The 18,139-nt window shown below is 60.1% G+C and overlaps 1 protein-coding gene across 2 annotated transcripts in view; it reads right to left on the reverse strand.

Moving 5' to 3' along the window:
• Positions 1–3,055: 3,055 nt before the first annotated feature.
• COL2A1 (collagen type II alpha 1 chain) overlaps positions 3,056–18,139 on the reverse strand; it is a 29,803-nt gene continuing 14,719 nt past the window's right edge. For both annotated transcript variants that reach the window (XM_069491592.1, XM_069491591.1), the window contains 36 exons: positions 16,753–16,851; positions 16,391–16,435; positions 16,199–16,297; positions 15,952–16,005; positions 15,479–15,586; positions 15,026–15,079; positions 14,841–14,939; positions 14,633–14,686; positions 14,072–14,170; positions 13,645–13,698; positions 13,248–13,301; positions 12,862–12,915; positions 12,597–12,650; positions 12,315–12,359; positions 12,032–12,130; positions 11,695–11,802; positions 11,293–11,346; positions 10,958–11,011; positions 10,554–10,607; positions 10,217–10,270; positions 9,828–9,935; positions 9,284–9,337; positions 8,808–8,861; positions 8,212–8,373; positions 7,909–8,016; positions 7,599–7,706; positions 7,179–7,232; positions 6,901–7,008; positions 6,623–6,676; positions 6,368–6,475; positions 6,068–6,121; positions 5,542–5,649; positions 4,922–5,210; positions 4,289–4,476; positions 3,714–3,956; positions 3,056–3,202 (listed from right to left, as the gene is read on the reverse strand). In XM_069491592.1, the coding sequence (XP_069347693.1) occupies positions 3,056–3,202; positions 3,714–3,956; positions 4,289–4,476; positions 4,922–5,210; positions 5,542–5,649; positions 6,068–6,121; positions 6,368–6,475; positions 6,623–6,676; positions 6,901–7,008; positions 7,179–7,232; positions 7,599–7,706; positions 7,909–8,016; positions 8,212–8,373; positions 8,808–8,861; positions 9,284–9,337; positions 9,828–9,935; positions 10,217–10,270; positions 10,554–10,607; positions 10,958–11,011; positions 11,293–11,346; positions 11,695–11,802; positions 12,032–12,130; positions 12,315–12,359; positions 12,597–12,650; positions 12,862–12,915; positions 13,248–13,301; positions 13,645–13,698; positions 14,072–14,170; positions 14,633–14,686; positions 14,841–14,939; positions 15,026–15,079; positions 15,479–15,586; positions 15,952–16,005; positions 16,199–16,297; positions 16,391–16,435; positions 16,753–16,851 (3,342 nt within the window). The remainder of the gene's footprint in view (positions 3,203–3,713; positions 3,957–4,288; positions 4,477–4,921; positions 5,211–5,541; positions 5,650–6,067; positions 6,122–6,367; positions 6,476–6,622; positions 6,677–6,900; positions 7,009–7,178; positions 7,233–7,598; positions 7,707–7,908; positions 8,017–8,211; positions 8,374–8,807; positions 8,862–9,283; positions 9,338–9,827; positions 9,936–10,216; positions 10,271–10,553; positions 10,608–10,957; positions 11,012–11,292; positions 11,347–11,694; positions 11,803–12,031; positions 12,131–12,314; positions 12,360–12,596; positions 12,651–12,861; positions 12,916–13,247; positions 13,302–13,644; positions 13,699–14,071; positions 14,171–14,632; positions 14,687–14,840; positions 14,940–15,025; positions 15,080–15,478; positions 15,587–15,951; positions 16,006–16,198; positions 16,298–16,390; positions 16,436–16,752; positions 16,852–18,139) is intronic.

Raw genomic sequence — 18,139 nt, forward strand, 5'->3', positions numbered from 1 at the left:
ATTTGTAGCATCCCGAGCTGCACTTCAGGGTGCTCTGCATAGTTTTATCATGGTGTCTGTCAATTCTTGAACAAATGCCTAGAGTATTCTCTCAGCGACCCCAGAATAGAAAGGGGAAGTGGCCGGATTTGGTGTCATTGTGATCACCATTGTGTTTCTAAGACTGGAATTTGTAGAGTGTGTCTTGGTGAGGCCTCGCGAGCATCTCTCCTCTATAGCTTCTGGCTTGGCCAATGCTGTGACCTCTTCCTTCATCTCAAACCACTTAACCCAGCTCACCTGGTTGAAGAGTTGCTGCATACAGAAGTCTTAATTCCTTTATGTACTCATTCCAAAAAAGTATTTATTGAGCACCTGTTGTATGCTAAGGATTGGAATTTCTGAGGCATTCTGTCCAGAGTCATAACTAGAGTTGAAAACACCATGACAGCCTCTGGTGTTCGCCAGGCCCTGTATAGGCTCCGGTTTACCTCCACCAACTACTCTGCAGCCTCGTTACCCCAAAGCAGAACCCCCAAGATCTCTGCATCAACTCTCTTGGGAATTCTAGCCCGAAGTGGGAAAGAAATTATTGAAAGAATCAGCCTATTTGTTAAAAGCGCTACATAAATCAGTAGAGTCCCAGATAATCTCTCTCGACAAAATAATCCTTATTCTTTGCCTTCATAAATAAAATTCCTAATTAGCTTGTCAGCATTCCTTTGAGATACTGTTCCTTCCATTGTTTAGAAGGGGAAACCATGTCAGAAGTTGTGCTGTGATTTACGCAGGATCCAAGGGGCCTGAGGGTAGGTCTAAGCGGGAGCTCAGCCTGCTGACAACTAGTGCAGCGCCTTTCCATGCTGGGCAAATTTCATGGCAAAAGTGAGGGAAGCTCAAGAGAGGGAAAGTAACCCGATGGGCCCCCCATCAGGAAGCCAGGTCTGTCCACTCAATCCTGCTGGGGTCAGGCAGGGCCTCGTCCGACAGGTTACTCTGGAGAGACTGCTTTTCTTGGGGCACAGGGCATGACGGGCATCAGCAGAGGTCCTCTGGGACACGGGAGCAGCAGAAGGAGCACAGCACTGCCAGCCAGAGTGGCGCATCCTGAGTGCACCCTAGATGCAGGCAGAGGCAGGGCTCTCTGTGCCGCTCTTCCCTGGGCTCTTCCTTCTGGTTCACGCCTCAATCACCTGTTGAGCAGTTGCTGTTATTTCTAGGGTTTACTGGGCACTGGGGAAGTGGGTGGGCTGCAAGGGATCACCTTGATGTCTTGGGACTTCTCTCGCAAAGGTCTAAGGTGTTGGAGCTGACGGTCACCATCTACTGAACCACATTGTTCAGAGTAAGCAGCTCTGCCACCTCGTGGGAAGAGAAGTCTGCGAGGCAGCAGCCTGGGCTCTGGAGTGACAGGCAGGAAGGGAGCGCAGCTGCTCGGTTCCAGCTGCTGACTGAGGAAAGGTCCCCATGAGCGGACACCTCGCCTGCTTTGCCTTTGCCCTCTTAGCTCTCTTGCAGATGGAAGTGGTGTTTACTTTAAATCATTAATACAAGACAGCTATTCTAATTGTGTGTTTTTAGTTTTGCTTTCATTTTACTCCTTTATTGTTGTTATGAGCTGGTCCTGGTAAGATACTTTATTCAATTAAATTTACACCACAGGTTGAATATTAATACATGCAAACAAATCCAACAAAAGTGTCTTTATTTTTGTTATTTCCTTAGTAGAAACGCTATCAACCTTAATCTAGAGGAAGTAGGGCAGGGATGGGAGAGAAGGGCAGAGAAAGGGATGGCTTGCTAGTTTATCAGCTGTGCCAGATATTTTATAACCACCACTGTGGTCAGTCCTGATTGGTTCCGTGTCTCCTGCTCACTTGACACTCGCCACCACCATGGCCCTCTAGTGGAGAAGGGGACAACTTGCTCATTTTTGCCACATACCCAGGTCAGTGGAAGACAAGGGACACCTGACAGTAGGAAGAAATGGAGGCTGTCCATTCTGGAGCCTGGTGCTCAGAGGATGCGTACGAACACTGTAGGCGCAGGCCCAGGAAGCGAAGAATGGCGGCCGGCGGGGCGGGGGCAGGGAAGAGGAAGATGGGAGGCGGTTAACAAAGCTACCTCTCCTTGACCTAAAAGTCTTGTAGGAAGGCAAAATAAACGGATGGCCTAGATGGATCGTGTGCACTTATCATGGGGCCCAGCAGGACTCGCGGCCCTGCCCCCCATCCCTTCTCCCCCACTCCTTCCTGGGAGCATCTCCCCCCTGGCCCATCCGGCAGGGTGTGGCTCACACGTGGCCCTACCCCCTAGGCTGGCAGGGTGTCTCGCCTCCCGCATGAATCTGTGTCCAGCGTCTGCTCTCGAGAGCGAGGCCATCCCCGGGGCAGCCTCCCTTCCCCAGTCCTGGTCTCTGGCCCCTGTTCACCACTGGGTTCCACGTGGTGCCAAGGTTTACCACGGACTTGTCAAGTCCGCGTGTGTGTGCGTGCTAACCCGGGCAGTGTGGCTTCAGTGACCTCCCTCTGGGTTGGCAGGCCAACAGAAGAAGGCCTTGAGACTACCGTTTGGGTACACCTACAGGACCAAGTGCTGATGGACAACAGACTAAAGAACAAAGCACACATCAATATATACTTTCCAATAATTTTTTTGTTTTTAATATCAATTGATGTTTTAAAAAATACAGAGGTGTTTGACACAGAATAGCACCATTGTGTAGGACACACACAGTTCCTGCGCCCGGCACCCGAAGGGGGTCTTCTTGCCTGGGCTGGGGGCAGTCACTCAGGGGGCGTTTGACTCACACCAGTTAGTTTCCTGCCTCTGCCTTGACCCAAGGGTCTTACAGGAAGACAATAAATAAATAGAACACCGAGATTTTATTTTGCAGTCTGCCCAGTTCAGGTCTCTTAGAAAGAGAGGGGAGAAAAGTCCGAACTGTGAGAGGGTGGGATGAATGGACGTCAGGTCAGGTCAGCCATTCAGTGCAGAGTCCTAGAGTGACTGGGATTGGAAAGCACTTGGGTCCTTTGGGTTTGCGACGGATTGTGTTGTCTCTGGGTTCAGGTTTTTACAAGAAGCAGGCTGGCCCTATGTCCACACCAAATTCCTGCTCAGGCCCTCCTATGTCCATGGGTGCAATGTCAATGATGGGGAGGCGTGAGGTCTTCTGTGTCCGGTACTCGATAACAGTCTTGTCCCACTTACCGGTGTGTTTCTAGGAGAGGAAGAGAGGAGATACTGGTCAGTAGATGCCTTGCAATACGGTGCCAGCTGCCCAGGACCCCAAAACTGAGCAAGATCATGGGCATCACAGCCCACAAAGTGTGAGCCACGCACAGGGGCTCCCTAGACCCCTCTCTCTTCTTGGCTTGCCAGAGCCCTCTGTGTGTCAACTCCTACGCTGAGCAGCACGGCCCTCCTTCCACCCTGCCCTTCCCTCCTCCCCACCCCCTGCACTGGGCTCCCCACCCGTGTCCCCTCTTCACTCTGTGCATACACATCCCGTGGACACTTCTGTAAGAGTCCCTGGGCACACTGAGTAGGCTCTTGTTTCCCCTGAGCCAGAGGAGGGAGAAGATAGAACAATATGTGCCCCTCCCTCGCCTGTCACTCAGCTTGTCTTCTTTAGGTAACCCCCCAGACTCAGGCCTCCGATGATCCTGTCAGGTAGGACGTGACACCTGCTGCGGGCCAGTCCTCAGCCCTGCTCAGCCAGCCCCACTCACCGTGCAGCCATCCTTCAGGGTGGTGTACGTGAACCTGCTGTTGCCCTCTGCCCGGATCTCTACGTCGTTGGAGCCCTGGATGAGCAGGGCCTTCTTGAGGTTGCCAGCTACTTCGTCCAGGTAGGCAATGCTGTTCTTGCAGTGGTAGGTGATGTTCTGGGAGCCCTCCGTGGACAGCAGGCGTAGGAAGGTCATCTGGACGTTGGCAGTGTTGGGAGCCAGGTTGTCATCTCCATAGCTGAACTGTTGGGCAGAGCAGGTGGGTGAGGCCTGGGAGCCAGGATTCGATGGGACCAGGGGCTATGGGGGCTGCCAGGCGTTCAGGGTTCACAGAAGTTGAGTGGTGCTGGGGCAGCGAGGGGCTGGGAGAATGTTTTTCCTTCCAGGGAGCAGAGCAAGCTCAGAGAATCTCTTTTTCCACCTCTAAATGGGAAACAAATACTCTTCTTCCTCTTTCCTTCCTCTCAAGCCCAAAAGAGAACTGAAGGAGAATGTGGGGACTGTGCTAGAAACTTCCAGGGAGAAAGAAGATAGAGCCGAGGAGCCGCCCCAGCCCCAGGCACACAGGTACTCACGTGGAAGCCCCCGTTGATGGTCTCCCCAAACCAGATGTGTTTCTTCTCCTTGCTCTTGCTGCTCCACCAGTTCTTCTTGGGCACACTTGCAGGGTTGGGGTAGACGCAGGTCTCACCAGTCTCCATGTTGCAGAAAACCTTCATGGCGTCCAGGGTGCAGCCCTGGTTGGGGTCAATCCAGTAGTCTCCTGCGGCGGGGAGAGGCAGCGCCCCACGGGGCTCAGATAGGCAGACACCAATGACTGAGGGGGCCAGACCTGACTGGGAGGGACGGAACGGCCTACAGGGAGACTGGAGAGAGGACTGGGGTGGCCTGCAGGGAGGATGCAGGAGCAGGGAGGTCTGGATGGGCGAAGTCCGGTCCTATGGAAGGACACGGGCAAAGAAGGCAGGAGCAATGCCCAGCTGGTGGATAGGATCTACCTTGAGGTCACCTCTGCCAGGTAGCCATGGCAGGACAGCTGCCCAGCTGCAGCTTCTCTGCTGTGAAATGGGGGAGCAACCCTTTGCCAGAACCTTCTAGGCCCAGCTCTGCCCTGCACTAAGGGGCATCTGTTCCCTTGCAGTGGAGGTGGCCACGCCGGGGGGCTGGCCCTGCTCTCCAGGGCAGGGGATCCTGTCCTCCAAGCTCACCGCTCTTCCACTCAGGGTGGCAGAGTTTCAGGTCCCGGCAGGTGCGTGCAGGGTTCTTGCGGGAGCCCTCGGGGCTGCGGATGCTCTCGATCTGGTTGTTGAGGGACTTGAGCGTGGCATCCACCTCAACGTCATGTTGTCTCAGGGAGCCAGCTGCCTCGTCAGCCCGCATGTACTGCAGGGGGTCAGGGCCCTTCTCTCTCTGGCCTAGGCCAGCGAAGGCGGACATGTCGATGCCAGGGCCAGGGGGACCTGGAGGGCCAGGGGGTCCGGGAGTCCCAGGAGGACCCTGCAGCAGGAAACAGAGATCAGCCAGGAACTGCAGGAAGGCGCCCCTCCCGTGACCCTCCCCATCCACTAGAGAGCACTACAGCGTCCCCTTCCCAGTCCCGTGGGTGGGGCAGGGGCCAAGGAACCCATCGCGCCATCCCATTTCTTCCTGAGTCCCTCTCTTCTGTCTCCCAGCACAGTCATGGGCCTGTGACCTCTGAGGAGGCCGCAGGGTAAAGGACGCCATCACTATTAGCTGTAGGCCGACACCCCAAAAGAGACCCTGCGCACCAGGCAGCTCAGGCCTCAGGGGACAGCTCAGGCAGCAGGGAAGGAGTCAGGACACTTACAGCAGGGCCAGTTTCGCCTGAACGTCCACGGGGACCAGGAGGCCCGATGGGGCCAGGGATTCCGTTAGCACCATCTTTGCCAGAGGGACCAACAGGGCCGGGAGGACCCTGCAAGTGGGAAAGAGAGAAGACAGCCTGAGAAACAAGCAGTCCTCATGGCGAAGGCTGGGGAGCAGCTGGGGCTGGTTAGGTGGCCGTCCTGACTGCGCCAGCCACTCTGCTCCCAGTTCCTCACACTGCTCAGCCACGGAACCCCAAGTTGGTCTCCATATGGCCACAAGCCAGCAGGACAGCGCCATGGCTCTCCTATCCTCCTAAGCTCCTCTCTGTAAAATCCTGTTACCAGCTGCTCTCACGGTTATCTATGGCACTGTGACCGCAGGTGCTTTCCTGGCTGCAGGGACACCGAGCAGTCCCACCCCCGCAGCTGATGAGCCCAACGCTTCCCCAGAAGCAGCAGCGTCCCCCTGCCACGGGAACACCTGGCCGGTGCCCTGGGCCACCCCTTCTGCTCCGTCTCACTTACTCTAGGGCCAGAAGGACCAGCAGGACCAGAAGCACCTTGGTCCCCAGAAGGACCCTGTGTAGAAGGAAGAGGCAAAGGGCAGCGGTCAGCACAGACAGACATGGATGCACAGGTAGATCCTGGGGGTTGGGGGCAGCTGTATGTCCCACCCCCTTCCCTTTCCACTTCCTCCCCCTCTAGCCCTGAGGGTCTTGGAAGTGTCTTAGGGTGATCCCAAGCTGTCCTAGCAGCGTGGGGAATTCAAGTGGGCTCTGAGGGGCAGGAGGCCTTGGGGAGCCCCGAGCAGGCAGCGACACTCACAGGAGGGCCAGGCAGGCCCTGCAGGCCAGTGAAGCCACGATGTCCCTTCAGGCCCCTCTCGCCAGGCTCTCCAGACTCTCCTTTGTCTCCTCGGGGGCCTTGGGGGCCCTGGGAACAAGACAGACATGAATTGGGTCAGGTCAGGGCCAGGACAGGAGCCCTCCATGTGTCCCACCCAAGCTGGGTGGGCAGGGTCCCCGCTCCCTCCAAGCCTGCCTCTGCCGGGGACCCAGCACAGGACTCTCAGATACTCACTGGGAGTCCCCGGGCTCCAGCTGGTCCTGAGGGTCCCATGGGGCCTTGTGCACCCTGTGAGGAGAGAGTGAGAACGCCGTCAGAGCGAAGCTAGGACAGGGTGACTCTTCTGCATCTGCTCCGGGCTGGGCACTGAGTCTGCCACCCCGATGCCCAGAGACCGCCGGACCCAGGGACGGCCACGGTCCCTCATGCAGGGGAGGGCGGTCCTGGAAATGCTCTCTGCTCACTCGGCCACCCTCCTCACCACCGGCTTTTACTGAGTTAAGGATACTCACAGATTCTCCTCTGTCTCCCTGTTTGCCAGTCGGGCCAGCAGGGCCAGGAGAGCCAGGGGGCCCAGGGGCTCCGGGAGCACCCACGGCGCCAGTCTCACCACGATCGCCCTGTCAGGAGAGAGGTCTCAGGCTCAGAGATGTTCCAGAAGAGGCAAGGACAGAAGGTCCTTCCAGACGGAGAGGAGACTCTGATGCCAACCTGCCACCCCGGCTGACCTGTTAGGCCCGAGGCAATGTCCTCCCGATCCCACCGCACACAGGGACACCCAGGTGCTCACCTTGACTCCAGCCGCTCCATCTCTGCCAGGGGGGCCATCTGCACCGGGGCTTCCCTGGGCAAAGGAACAGAAATGTGGTCAGAGCTGCCCCTGGCCCTGACTCCCACGCTGCTCCCTTGTCCTCCCCTCAGAAGCCCAGGCCTGTTCTCTTCTGCCCACTGACACTTTGGGGCCAAAGCTTCCTCACCCAGCTTCTGTTGGCCTCCCACTCTGTGCACCCAGCTCTCGGTCTCTGTGCCTGTCTCTCTCCCCCATGTCCTTCCCGTTGCACCCAGACCCTCGGGCCTACTGGCTGCCCCTGCCACCCCCTTCTCCAGGGCCCCAGGACGTGGCCTGGCTGGCCCTGGCACAGAGACACACAGGGCTCCCCTCCCTAGTCAGAGCCACCCTGGGCAGGGGTGGGGGTGTCCCACTGCTCACCTCTCGTCCAGGTTCACCTGCAGGGCCAGTCAGGCCAGGAGGACCCACGGGGCCGGGAGGACCTCTGTCTCCAGATGCGCCAGGTGCTCCCTGCTTGCCGGGCTCACCCTGGAGAGACAGACCAGGACAGTGAGTGCACACGCTAAGCACTGGTGACCAGGGCAGACAGAGGGTGCTGAGCTGGCAGAAGCCCAAAGTGGCGTTGTTTCTGCAGAGGCCACGCCATTGCACCGAGAGCACTGAGCAAAGAGACTCAGGCCTGAGCCAGGCTGGGCCCAGCTCGGCTGGAGGGAGGGCGTCCCACACTCACCGATGGGCCAGGCAGGCCGGGGAATCCTCTCTCTCCACGCTGCCCAGGCAGACCAACAATGCCTCTCTGACCAGCCAGACCCTGGGGACCTGGAGGACCGTCGGCACCCTAAGAGAGGAGGGGTGGGAGATGAGAACCGGCCACAGCTCTTCCTGCCCTCCCAGAACAGTTCCCTCTGTGCCGCCCCCTCCGCTGCACCCCCACAGCCCTGCTCCCTCCCACGCCGCGCTGTGAGCTCAGGCGCCTCTCCCAACCCTGCTCCCAGGCACCTCAGAGGCCAGTGTGGCCCGGTGAGGGACTTACAGAGGGACCATCATCTCCAGGTTCTCCCTTCTCGCCAGGGGGCCCAGCAGGACCTTGGAGGCCGGGGTCACCAGCTCGGCCGGCGGGGCCACTGTCTCCTCGAGCACCTTTGGGACCATCTTTTCCAGAAGGACCAGGGGGACCAGGAGGTCCAGGGTTGCCCTACAAGGAGCAAGTTCAGGAAGTAAGAGCTCACCTCACCCTTCCCTATCCAGGCTGCCAAAACCACGGTGGCCTCAGGGACAGCACCCTCCCCTCTGGGGGCTTCCCAATCTCCCCACACTAGGGCAGCTTCCTCCCAGTCCACCCTGTGTGAGAGCTCTGGGCAGCCAGCCTGGACCCTCCAGCTCTGTCTGCTCCCTTTGCTTCCTCCCCTCTGCCCCCAACCCCATTCCTCCAGCAGCAGCCCCAGCCTGGCTCCTCTGACCCTGGTGTTCATGCCACCACTCACTCCCGGGGTGCATCAGCTACTCTTCCCTGGAGTGAGGACGGTCAGAGGGGAGCGGAAGCTGCCTGGAGCCCTCTGGACCCTCGTGGGGGGCAGGGCCAGACATTCAACCCCTGTCTGTGCCTCCCAAGCCAGGAGCATCACTTACATTGGAGCCGGGAGGTCCAACGCGGCCAGCAGCTCCAGGGAATCCGGTGGCTCCCTGTGTGAAGAGAGGAGAGCCCCTGAGCACCTCAGGCCCTCGGGAGGTTCAAGAATGGAATTGGCAGGGGTGGGGGGCTCAGAGGCTGGTGTGGAAAGGGGCAAGGGCTACAAAGCAGCAAGGGGAGCTGGGGAGGGAGGAACGGCCCGTCTGGCCATGGAATCAGGCATGGCTGCTCCTCCTGCAGGAGCAGGAGGCACTCGGCGCGTCAGGGAGCTGAGTGAGGGGCCGAGCCCAGGGACGGGGCGGTCCGGGATCCCCATGCACCCAGGAGAGAGCGGTGCCCTCTGTCCACCTGGCTGAGGGATGGACGCGGGCTGGGGCACGAGCAGGACTGAGAGGAGGAGGTGGGGTGGATCCCAGAGCAGCACCTGCTGCGGGTGCTTTGTGAGAGGGGTGGGGGCGTGAGGGGGCTCACTCACCGGGGGGCCTTGGGCACCACGGGCTCCTTTAGGACCAGTCACTCCAGTAGGACCCTGGGAAGGAGAGAGGGAGACAGTGAGGCCAGTGGCCCAGAGCGGGTGGTGGACTTGTTTCTGAGCCCCAGCAAGGGACTCCAGGGCTAGGGTTTCCAAGACGCAGCTTTCTGGACACTAAAATCCCAGCCTGGAGAAGCTGTCCCAGGCAGGCCTGCCCACTGTCCCCAACAGCAGACTTGAGTTCTAGGAGAAGCCCGTCAGGCACCACGGAGCCAGTCCAAGGTCTCACCTCCAGGGAAGCTCTTCCTGCCACCCTACTCCCCGCTCCCCAGGAGACCAGCCTGCACTGCGTGTCACCCCCAACACCCCCACCCCAGCCCACGGGCCACGCTAAGACAATGAAAGCTCCTCTGCCGACTGATGGGTGGGGCATCCTCCAGGCCTGTGACCCTTCTCTGCCTGTCCGGTCTGGTGGGGCCTCTCCTCCTGCACCCAGTGACCCCTACCCCCCAGGGAACAATTCTCAGGGGAGCTCAGCATCACCCACCTGAGGCCCAGGAGCTCCAGAGGGACCCTGAGGACCAGGAGCACCAGCGTCACCCTTCTGGCCGGCCTCTCCTTGCTCACCCTTGGCACCAGGCTGGCCGTCAGCACCCTGTAGCGGGAAGGAGGGGATGAATGAGTGAGGACCAAGCTGAATCTTCGAGGTTCTTTCAAAAGAGCCAGAGACTCTGTGAGTGTGTGTGTGTGTCCACCCCGGCCCTGAGAATTTGGTCTAAGACAGGACTGTAGTATTGGTATGGAGGTGCGAAAGGACAGGAGGGGACAGTCCTCTTCCCGCTTCTTTAAATTACATCCTTCCCTCCCCGACAGGCTCGGTGTGCTCAGGGGCTGGATGTGGCCGGAGCTGGGAGGGAGGCTGCCAGAGATACTCACGGGAGGGCCGGCGAATCCGGCTGGGCCGGGGGGCCCAGTCTCCCCACGTTCACCCTGTGAGAGAAGGGGCCGGGCAGAGGTCAGGGCCTGCCGCTGCTTCTGCTCCTTCTTGAGAGCCCAGAGCACCCCCCCGCCCCGGCCCCCGGCCCACCCAGCCTCATGCTGCCAGAGAGGAGGCATCTCAAAGTAGCCTTCGTCCTACACGAAGGGCCCCAGGTGGGACAGCCTCTCCTGGTCAGGCCCTGTCAACCCACAGGCCTCGCCCTGGCCATGTCCTCCCATCTCTGCCCCCGAGGCCCAGAGGGCGGGCAGGAGCGAGGGCTGGGCAGACACTCACCGGGGCGCCTCGAGCACCAGCACTTCCCGCAGGACCAGGGGGCCCAACTTCTCCCTAAAGGGGTCAGGGGAAGAGCCAGGGATGAGGAGGGGGGTCGGAGTGGGGAGGGCACAGTTCATCCAGAAGCCCTGCCACTGGGGGGGCACGCCGAGTTCTCCATCTCAGCCCGCAGGGCACCCTCTCGAGGGTCTCTGCTGAGCGCACTCTTACGCCCAGTGCAGCCGCTCCGCCCAGCAGGCCACACGGCTAGTGACCTCATTCTAAGAGGGCCCCTTCACTTTTGGCAGCCCCCGGTGGGCAGGAGGGTGACAGCTGATGCGTGGGAAGACACAGCAGTCTGGCGGGCGTGGAGAAGGGGCACAACAGGGGTGCGAGGCAGAGAGAGGAACGGAGCCGCGACTCACCTTCTCACCATTGGCGCCAGCCGGGCCGGGGGGCCCAATGGGACCAGTCAGACCCTGGGGGAGAAGGTGGAGGTGAGGGAGGCAGGGGCTGGACAGGGACTCTGAGGGCCCACACCCAGCACACCACACCGAGTGCTCCTCCCCTGGGCCCAGAGCCCCCTCTGGCCCCAGTCTGACAGGAAAGTCCCCGCGGCTGCCCACACAGAGGCAGGACCAGGGACCCCACTCACACACTGCCCAGCCCGCCTCCCTGAGTGCAAGGCCAGAGACCCACGGGGAACCCTGCATGTGCCCCCACCCCAATCCTTGGGGTCCTGACACCAGCATTCACTTACACGTCCACCGTCCTTCCCGGGGGCTCCTTCCGGGCCTTTCTCACCAACATCACCCTGGGAAAAGACAAAACCAGTCGCCTCAGGGGGGCGCTCCAGGACCCCCTCGGTAGCTCAGTCCCACCCTGGCTGGAGCTCGAGAGATGGCTGGAACCCTGCCCAAGAAGGATTTGCTGTGGTCTCAGGGTGGGCGACAAGGAGTAACAGGAGTGAGATGAAGGCCCAGGGGAGAGGATGTCACTAAAAGGCAGAGAGCTTTAGAAGGGAGGGGGTCTCCAGGTTCCTCAGGAAGGGCTCAGTGGGACCCTCATCCCCAGGCACCACGAGGGAGAGGGTGGGAGCCGAGGGGCAGGGGTGTGACAAAGTCGTGGCCTTGGTGAGTGGCACGCTAGACCCCGTACTTACCCTGTCTCCCTTGGGCCCAGCGATGCCAGCTGCTCCCCTCTCGCCGGGCATTCCCTGAAGACCTGGAGGACCCTGAGCCCCGGGGGGGCCAGCTGGGCCAGATGCACCCTGGAGTGGGGGGCAAGAAGGAGTCTGTGGGGGGCAGACCTTCTCCAGGACCCCAGGGCCCCAAACCCCTCTCTCCTTTCCTTCCTCCTGCCCAGACCTCCTTTCTGGCCCTATCTTCCACTCCTCCCTCCTGGTCTTTGTTCCTCCTGAGCCCCCTCCCCTTCTCTCCCCGCTCAGTGGGGCCTCCCAGGGCTGCCCACAAGACCCTGCAAGGCTCGGCCTCACTTACTTTGGGACCGTCAATGCCTGGAGTGCCAGGGAGGCCACGGGCACCCTGGAGGCCCTGGGCACCGGGAGAGCCACGTTCACCTGGGAAGCCTCGTTCACCCTGTGACAGACACCAAGGAGCAATGAGGCAAGAGCAGTGGTGGAGAAGGCCCAGGGGGAAGCAGGGAGGTGGGGAGGGGAGGGGAACCTGGGGAAGACTGCAGTGCTGGAAGGCTCTGGCAGAGCCACACAGGGAGAGGACAGGCCCAAGGAGACCACCCAGTGATGGCTGACAGGACACTCACCCTGGGACCCACGAGGCCGGGGGCTCCAGCTTCACCAGGAACACCCTGCAGAACAAAGAAAGATGAGTGAGAGAGTGAAGGCATCATGTCCCGGACCCCTGAACATCCCTCCCGTGGGGGCCACTGAGCTCAGACTGTGTCATCTAGTGGGAGCTGGGACGTGGGTCTGGGACATTCCCAGGCCTCAGGGGGCTCCTCGTGCCCTCTTGCCCTTGCCTCTGCAGCATCAGAAGAGACCTTTCCATCTAAACAGGCTGCAGGTTCAAAGAGCCCCATACTCACCTGGTCACCTGGTTTTCCACCTTCACCTGGGGGACCGGGAGGGCCAGGAAGTCCCTAGAAGCCAAAGTGACAAGTGTTAACAAAAGAGTGAGTTTGCTGTCCCAGCCCTGCAGGGTGGCACGGCACAGGGCAGACCTGGGGAGGAAGCAGCCATAGGACCCAGTGGGAGGGAAGCCTCAACCCCTGAGAGAGGGGTGGGCCCCCCACCCACAGAGCCTGCAGCTGCCCCAGACAGCCCAGGCCAGAACCTGGTCCAGCCACCTACCTGGAACCCAGATGGCCCAGGAGCACCCTGCTCGCCTCGTTCACCAGCAGGTCCCTGCAGAGGGAAAGAGAAGGAGAGCTGAGCTGGTGCTCCGGAGAACCTGAGAGCCACAGCCAGCCCAGGCAGGGGTCAGCAGGTGGGCAGGACAGGCGCCTTCCTGCACTGCCCAGCTCCTGTGTGTGTGTGTGTCTCGCTGCTCTCCCGTCAACAACCCAACTCCTCGCCACCAGAGGGGTCCACACTGCCTCCTGGGATGCCCTGCCACAGCTCAGGGTGGGTCTGGGGGCCTGGCTCAGCTCCACTACTGCATGGGCTTGCAGTCACCTGCCATCACCCCACCAAGCCCCTGCCACAGGGCCCCCTGGAGAGGCTGGGCAGGTACTTACAGCGGGGCCGGGGGGTCCTGCAGCACCGGTCTCACCATCTTTGCCAGGAAGACCCTAGAGGGAAGAGACAAATGACAATGACACGTAGAGGCACTTGTGGGCCCAGGGCTTTCAGACCTCCACCATCCTCCAACTGAACTCCATTTCCACACCCTCCCCTCCCTTCCTTCCCTGGCCCGCCTTTTCTCTCAGTCTTTCTCCGCACGGACGCCTCCTCCATCTCCCTGGCCTGCTGACAAAGCGCAGCCAGAAGTCTCCTGTGTGGACCCCACAGGGCCGGCCCAGCACGGGGCTCAGCCACAGGGATCCACAGGACCATGACACAGGGAGGCCACTCCCCGTCCCCTCCCAGGTGTCCAGCCAACACCAGGCACAGGCAGTGGGGAGGGGCACTTACTCTCAGACCAGGAGCACCGGGCAGTCCCTTCTCACCAGCTTTGCCAGGCTCACCCTGCAGGAGAGAGAGTGCGGCCCTGAGTGGAGGCCTGGCAGGGAGGAGGCCGGCTGGGGAGACTCGGGTTGGGACACACCGACGGGTGGCAGAGGGTAAGGCAGAGTATCAGCCCCTTTTCTTGTGTTCAGAGGCATTAATAGCAGCGGGACCACCAGGCGCTGCCCCTTGGAACAATGTCATGGCTGCAATGTCCTGAGGCTCTGCGGGCCCTGGGTTCCCCCAGATCACATGCACTCCTGCCCACGGCACAGGGATCCCACTCATCACTGTCCCTGGATTAACTCCGCTCAGGATCCAGCCCTTTCCCCAAGAGGACAAGGAAGGTAGGTAGCGCCACATGGGAGGAAACGAAGAGCAAATTATTACTTACATTGGCACCTTTGGGGCCAGGGAAACCCATGACACCGGGCTGCCCACGAGCCCCCTGAGGACCTGGAGGTCCAGGGCGACCATCTTCACCAGGGGCTCCCTGAAAGAGAGGATGCCATTCTCAGACCACAGACACTCTGACAGTAGCCGTCCATCCAACATCTACTAAGTGCCTGCTGTGTGGCTGGCACAGGACTAGGTACTGCCCACACGCATGCAGCATCTAGGATTAACCACAGTTGCCACCAGCAGCCCACAGCACACATAGGCCCATGTGTGACAAGGCACTGCTGAGCTCAGAAGTCTGCCCCTGGAAGTGCACATTAGACATTGTCGTCCCTCCCAAAGAAAGGCCCGAATGCATAGAGGGGTGGCATTTCCAGAGCTCACAGCTACTAGACAGGCCACTCCTGGCCCCAGAACCTACCATCTCTCCCCTGTCCAATTCTCCAAAATCACAGCACCCCAAACTGCCTCACCCAAGGTCGCCTCTCTCCCCAAAAAACTGCCTCCCCCAGAATATCTCCCTACCCTCCCAACAACCCCAGGATGGTGGACTTACAGAAGGGCCAACTTTGCCTTGAGGACCAGCATCACCAGGGCGACCAGTGAGACCCTTTGTTCAGGAAAGAGAAGAGGGTGGCGTCAGGGGCAGGCCCCAGGACCTCCTAATCCTGGCAGCACAGGGCTGGAGGGAGCGGGTGGGAAGGGCATGAGGGTCTGCTCAGAGTCTGAAGCCAAGGGCAACAGCAAGCAGCTCTGCTACTTACCCGGGCTCCAGGAAGGCCAGGTTCTCCGGGACGGCCAGGGTCACCATTGGCTCCCTTGGGACCAGCAAGGCCACTGGGCCCTCGCTCTCCAGGGGCTCCCTACACAAGACAGGGAGTCAGCAGGGTGCCATGTGATCAGGGATGCAGGTGCAGGGAGGGCCCTCAGCCCCTCCTTCCCCACTCACCTTGGGACCTGCCAGACCATCCTGGCCTGGGAAACCACGGTTGCCAGGAGCACCCTAGGAAGAAGTGGGAGGAGAGGCAGTAAGTGAGAATGGCCACTAAACCAATGGTAGCTGGGGAGAGCCCAGCCAGGCTCCAAGGGGGTCCCTCCCACCATCCCCCAACCCAGCATCCACAATCTCTGGGGAGCAGTAGCTGTGGCCTGCAGGATTCTAAGAGGTTAATCTCTTGAGCCTGTCCCCACCTTTTTGGGAGGAGCTCAAACTGTTTTGTGTCAGCCTGAGGGCTAGGGACACAATTAAGGATGAGGGATCCCTATCCCTATGGTGGTGGGTGGAGGAAAGAGGAGTGTGATGTCTAGAAAAGTCACAAGGCATGGCAAGAACACAGCTGCTAGAACACTTCCGTCTCGAAGGCACAGACCCAGTGAGACTAGGGACTCCCAGTTCACTTACTCTTTCTCCGGGGGGACCAATGGGCCCAGCACCGCCAGGCTCTCCACGGGCACCTCTTTTGCCTTCTTCACCAGCAGGGCCAGGGGCTCCCTGGGGGCCAGCAGGACCCTGAGGACCAACACAAAAGAGAAACAGGGTGAGTCTTCACCCGGCCCTGGAGCAAGCCCTGGCCCAGAGCGTGGAGGAAGTGGCCCTGGCAATTGCTTCAGGGCTGGGGGACTTGGGGAAGAGGGGCCGTGAGGATCAGCTGTGGAAGAGCAGAAATAGCCCTGCGGGAAGAGGGAGGGTGTCAAGTTCAAACTGTTGAAACTGATTAGGCCAAAGATGACACCTGAAGCTACAGCAGGGTCTTCTCAGCCCTGTTAAGAACGCTTCTCTGGGAACAACCTGAGAGGACCCAGACTGGGGGATGGGCCCCGAGGAGGAGGGCAGTGCAGCAGCAGGGAAGACGGCAGCTTGCGGCAGATACTCACAGGCTCTCCCTTAGGGCCTTGTTCACCTTTGAAGCCAGCAATGCCAGGTTCACCCTAAACAGAAGAGAGAGGCAGGTCCTCGCATGGGGTTCTCTCCACAGAGCCTGCCCCACCTCCAGGACCCCTGTGCAAGGTGCCCTTGGATGGGCACTGGTTGAGGCCAAGGCAGGAGAGCGTGGGAAGGAGGGGCGATGGCATTTGTCTCCAGGGATGGCAATGGGACTTAGGGGTCATGTCAGGCTCTTACCGTCTGACCTTTCGGGCCCAGAGGACCAGTTGCACCTTGAGGGCCAGGAGGACCACGGGGTCCAGGGAAACCAGGAGCACCAGCGATCCCAGGAGCACCCTGTCAGCGTGAACAGAAGGAAGGAGTGTCAGGAGAGAGGCTGAGGCAGGACTGAGCCCGCGTGGAGGAACAAAGTCCAGGGGTAACACTCACAGCAGATCCTTTGGCTCCAGGAATTCCATCAGTTCCAGGGTTTCCCTGCAAAAGGAGACAGTGTCATTGTAAAGTAAGCAACAAAGAATGAACCCCAAACACCTCCCAGCCCTCCTGGGTCCAGGTCCAGGGACCGGGGCAGGCGCTGTCCATTTCAGGGACGCGCCTATTGCATGTTTCCAGGGAAGACTCTGGGTGGAGGGACATATGTCTAGACCAGGGGACAGGCATTGGGCCTAACAAAGGTTTGGTGATTGGAGCCCATGCCCCTCAGAGTGAAGCACAGAGTCAACCAGTGCTGAGGCCACAGACCCGAGGCCACAGACCCCAGGCCCACCAGGCCAAAGAGAGGCTGCACTTACAGAGGCACCAGCAGGCCCAGGGGACCCAGGAGTACCAGGTTCACCACGAGGACCTTGAGCACCTTCAGGACCACGGGCACCAGTGGGGCCAGCTTCACCCTGGGAAGAGGCAGGGAGGACGACATGAAGAGAAGAGGGGGACATAGACCTCTAGGGGGTTGGCAACAGTGCAAGGCCAGCTGCGTGCACAGCACCCGAGAGTTATGCATGTGCTCCCACCCTTGCACACCAACATGTGTGTTCACACATGTGTTCACGCACAGGTCACATTGTGGTTTTTGTCCCCATTCGGCTAAGCTGATAACTTGATGACTCCCATGCCTTCCTTCTCCACCCCACTGCTCCCCTCTGCACTGTAAACCTGTACAGGAAACAGCACAGTTACGTCCTCTAGCAACGGGCGGCTTGTGGGTTCCGCTGGCGCCTACCAGAAAGGTGTGGGCTGGGGACCCGGCCATCCTGGCACCATGGGATGATGAACAGAAGCCCCTCTCTCCCCACCCCTCCTGTGTTTCCATTTTATTGAGGAACTGAGGCCCCAGGGGTGAGCTTGGGGCCGCCTGGCCTGCTGCTTCCCTGAGCATCTCGGCTCGGAGCACCCTGCGCCCTGCGTGCCCATCTGGCTGTCGGGCGCACAAGGATGCCCCAGGCTCTGGCCCCAGCCTGCGGGAACGGGCTGGGAAGCCAGGGCAAAAGCACGCTGGCTTTCCCTGCTCCACTACAGGCCAATCCCCTCTGGGGGCCTCTGGCGGCCCCCTCCCCACAAACGGCCTCTGCTTTTACTTTCATGTTTTCCTGAAAGTTATAACTCTCTGGACGGCCGAGTCCCTGGGGAGGGCTGCTGACCTGGAGGGAGGGCAGAGCCTGCTCAGGTTTCTCAGACATTCTTCCTTCACTTTTGTGGTTATTACTTTCTAAAGGTCAGGCCCCCTCACCTTCCGCTGTCCCTCTTCACAATGGGTCTCCTTCACCCGGCTCCAGGGGCCTCAGACACTGTCTGGTTGCCATGGAAACCCCCAGGAGGGGAAAAGCAACCTGATGCCAGTGACACATGGAGGCTCCGCATTCATTCCCAGGGACGTCCACACTGGAATCCCTCCTGGGCCACAGGGGCCTGTCCCTGAACTGGCTGGCCTCCCACTGGCCTCCAGCAATCCTCCGAAGGACTCCATTAACTCAGCTCGGCAGGGCCAGGCACCCGCGGTGAGGCAGACCCCGGAGGGGAGGGAAGCTGGAAGCCGGCTCCTTGTCCGTGCACCCCCTGCCTGTCCCCTCCAGCAGCCATTCAGCCTGCTCTGCTGTTGGGTCTCCCCAAGACTTGTTTGTCTTCTTACTGCTGTTCCTGGCCTTATGCCCCCTCCCAGGTCTCCGGTGTGTCCCCATCTTT

The sequence above is a fragment of the Eulemur rufifrons genome, chromosome 16 (genome assembly GCF_041146395.1).
Source record: "Eulemur rufifrons isolate Redbay chromosome 16, OSU_ERuf_1, whole genome shotgun sequence".
In the NCBI taxonomy this organism is placed as follows: Eukaryota; Metazoa; Chordata; class Mammalia; order Primates; family Lemuridae; genus Eulemur; species Eulemur rufifrons.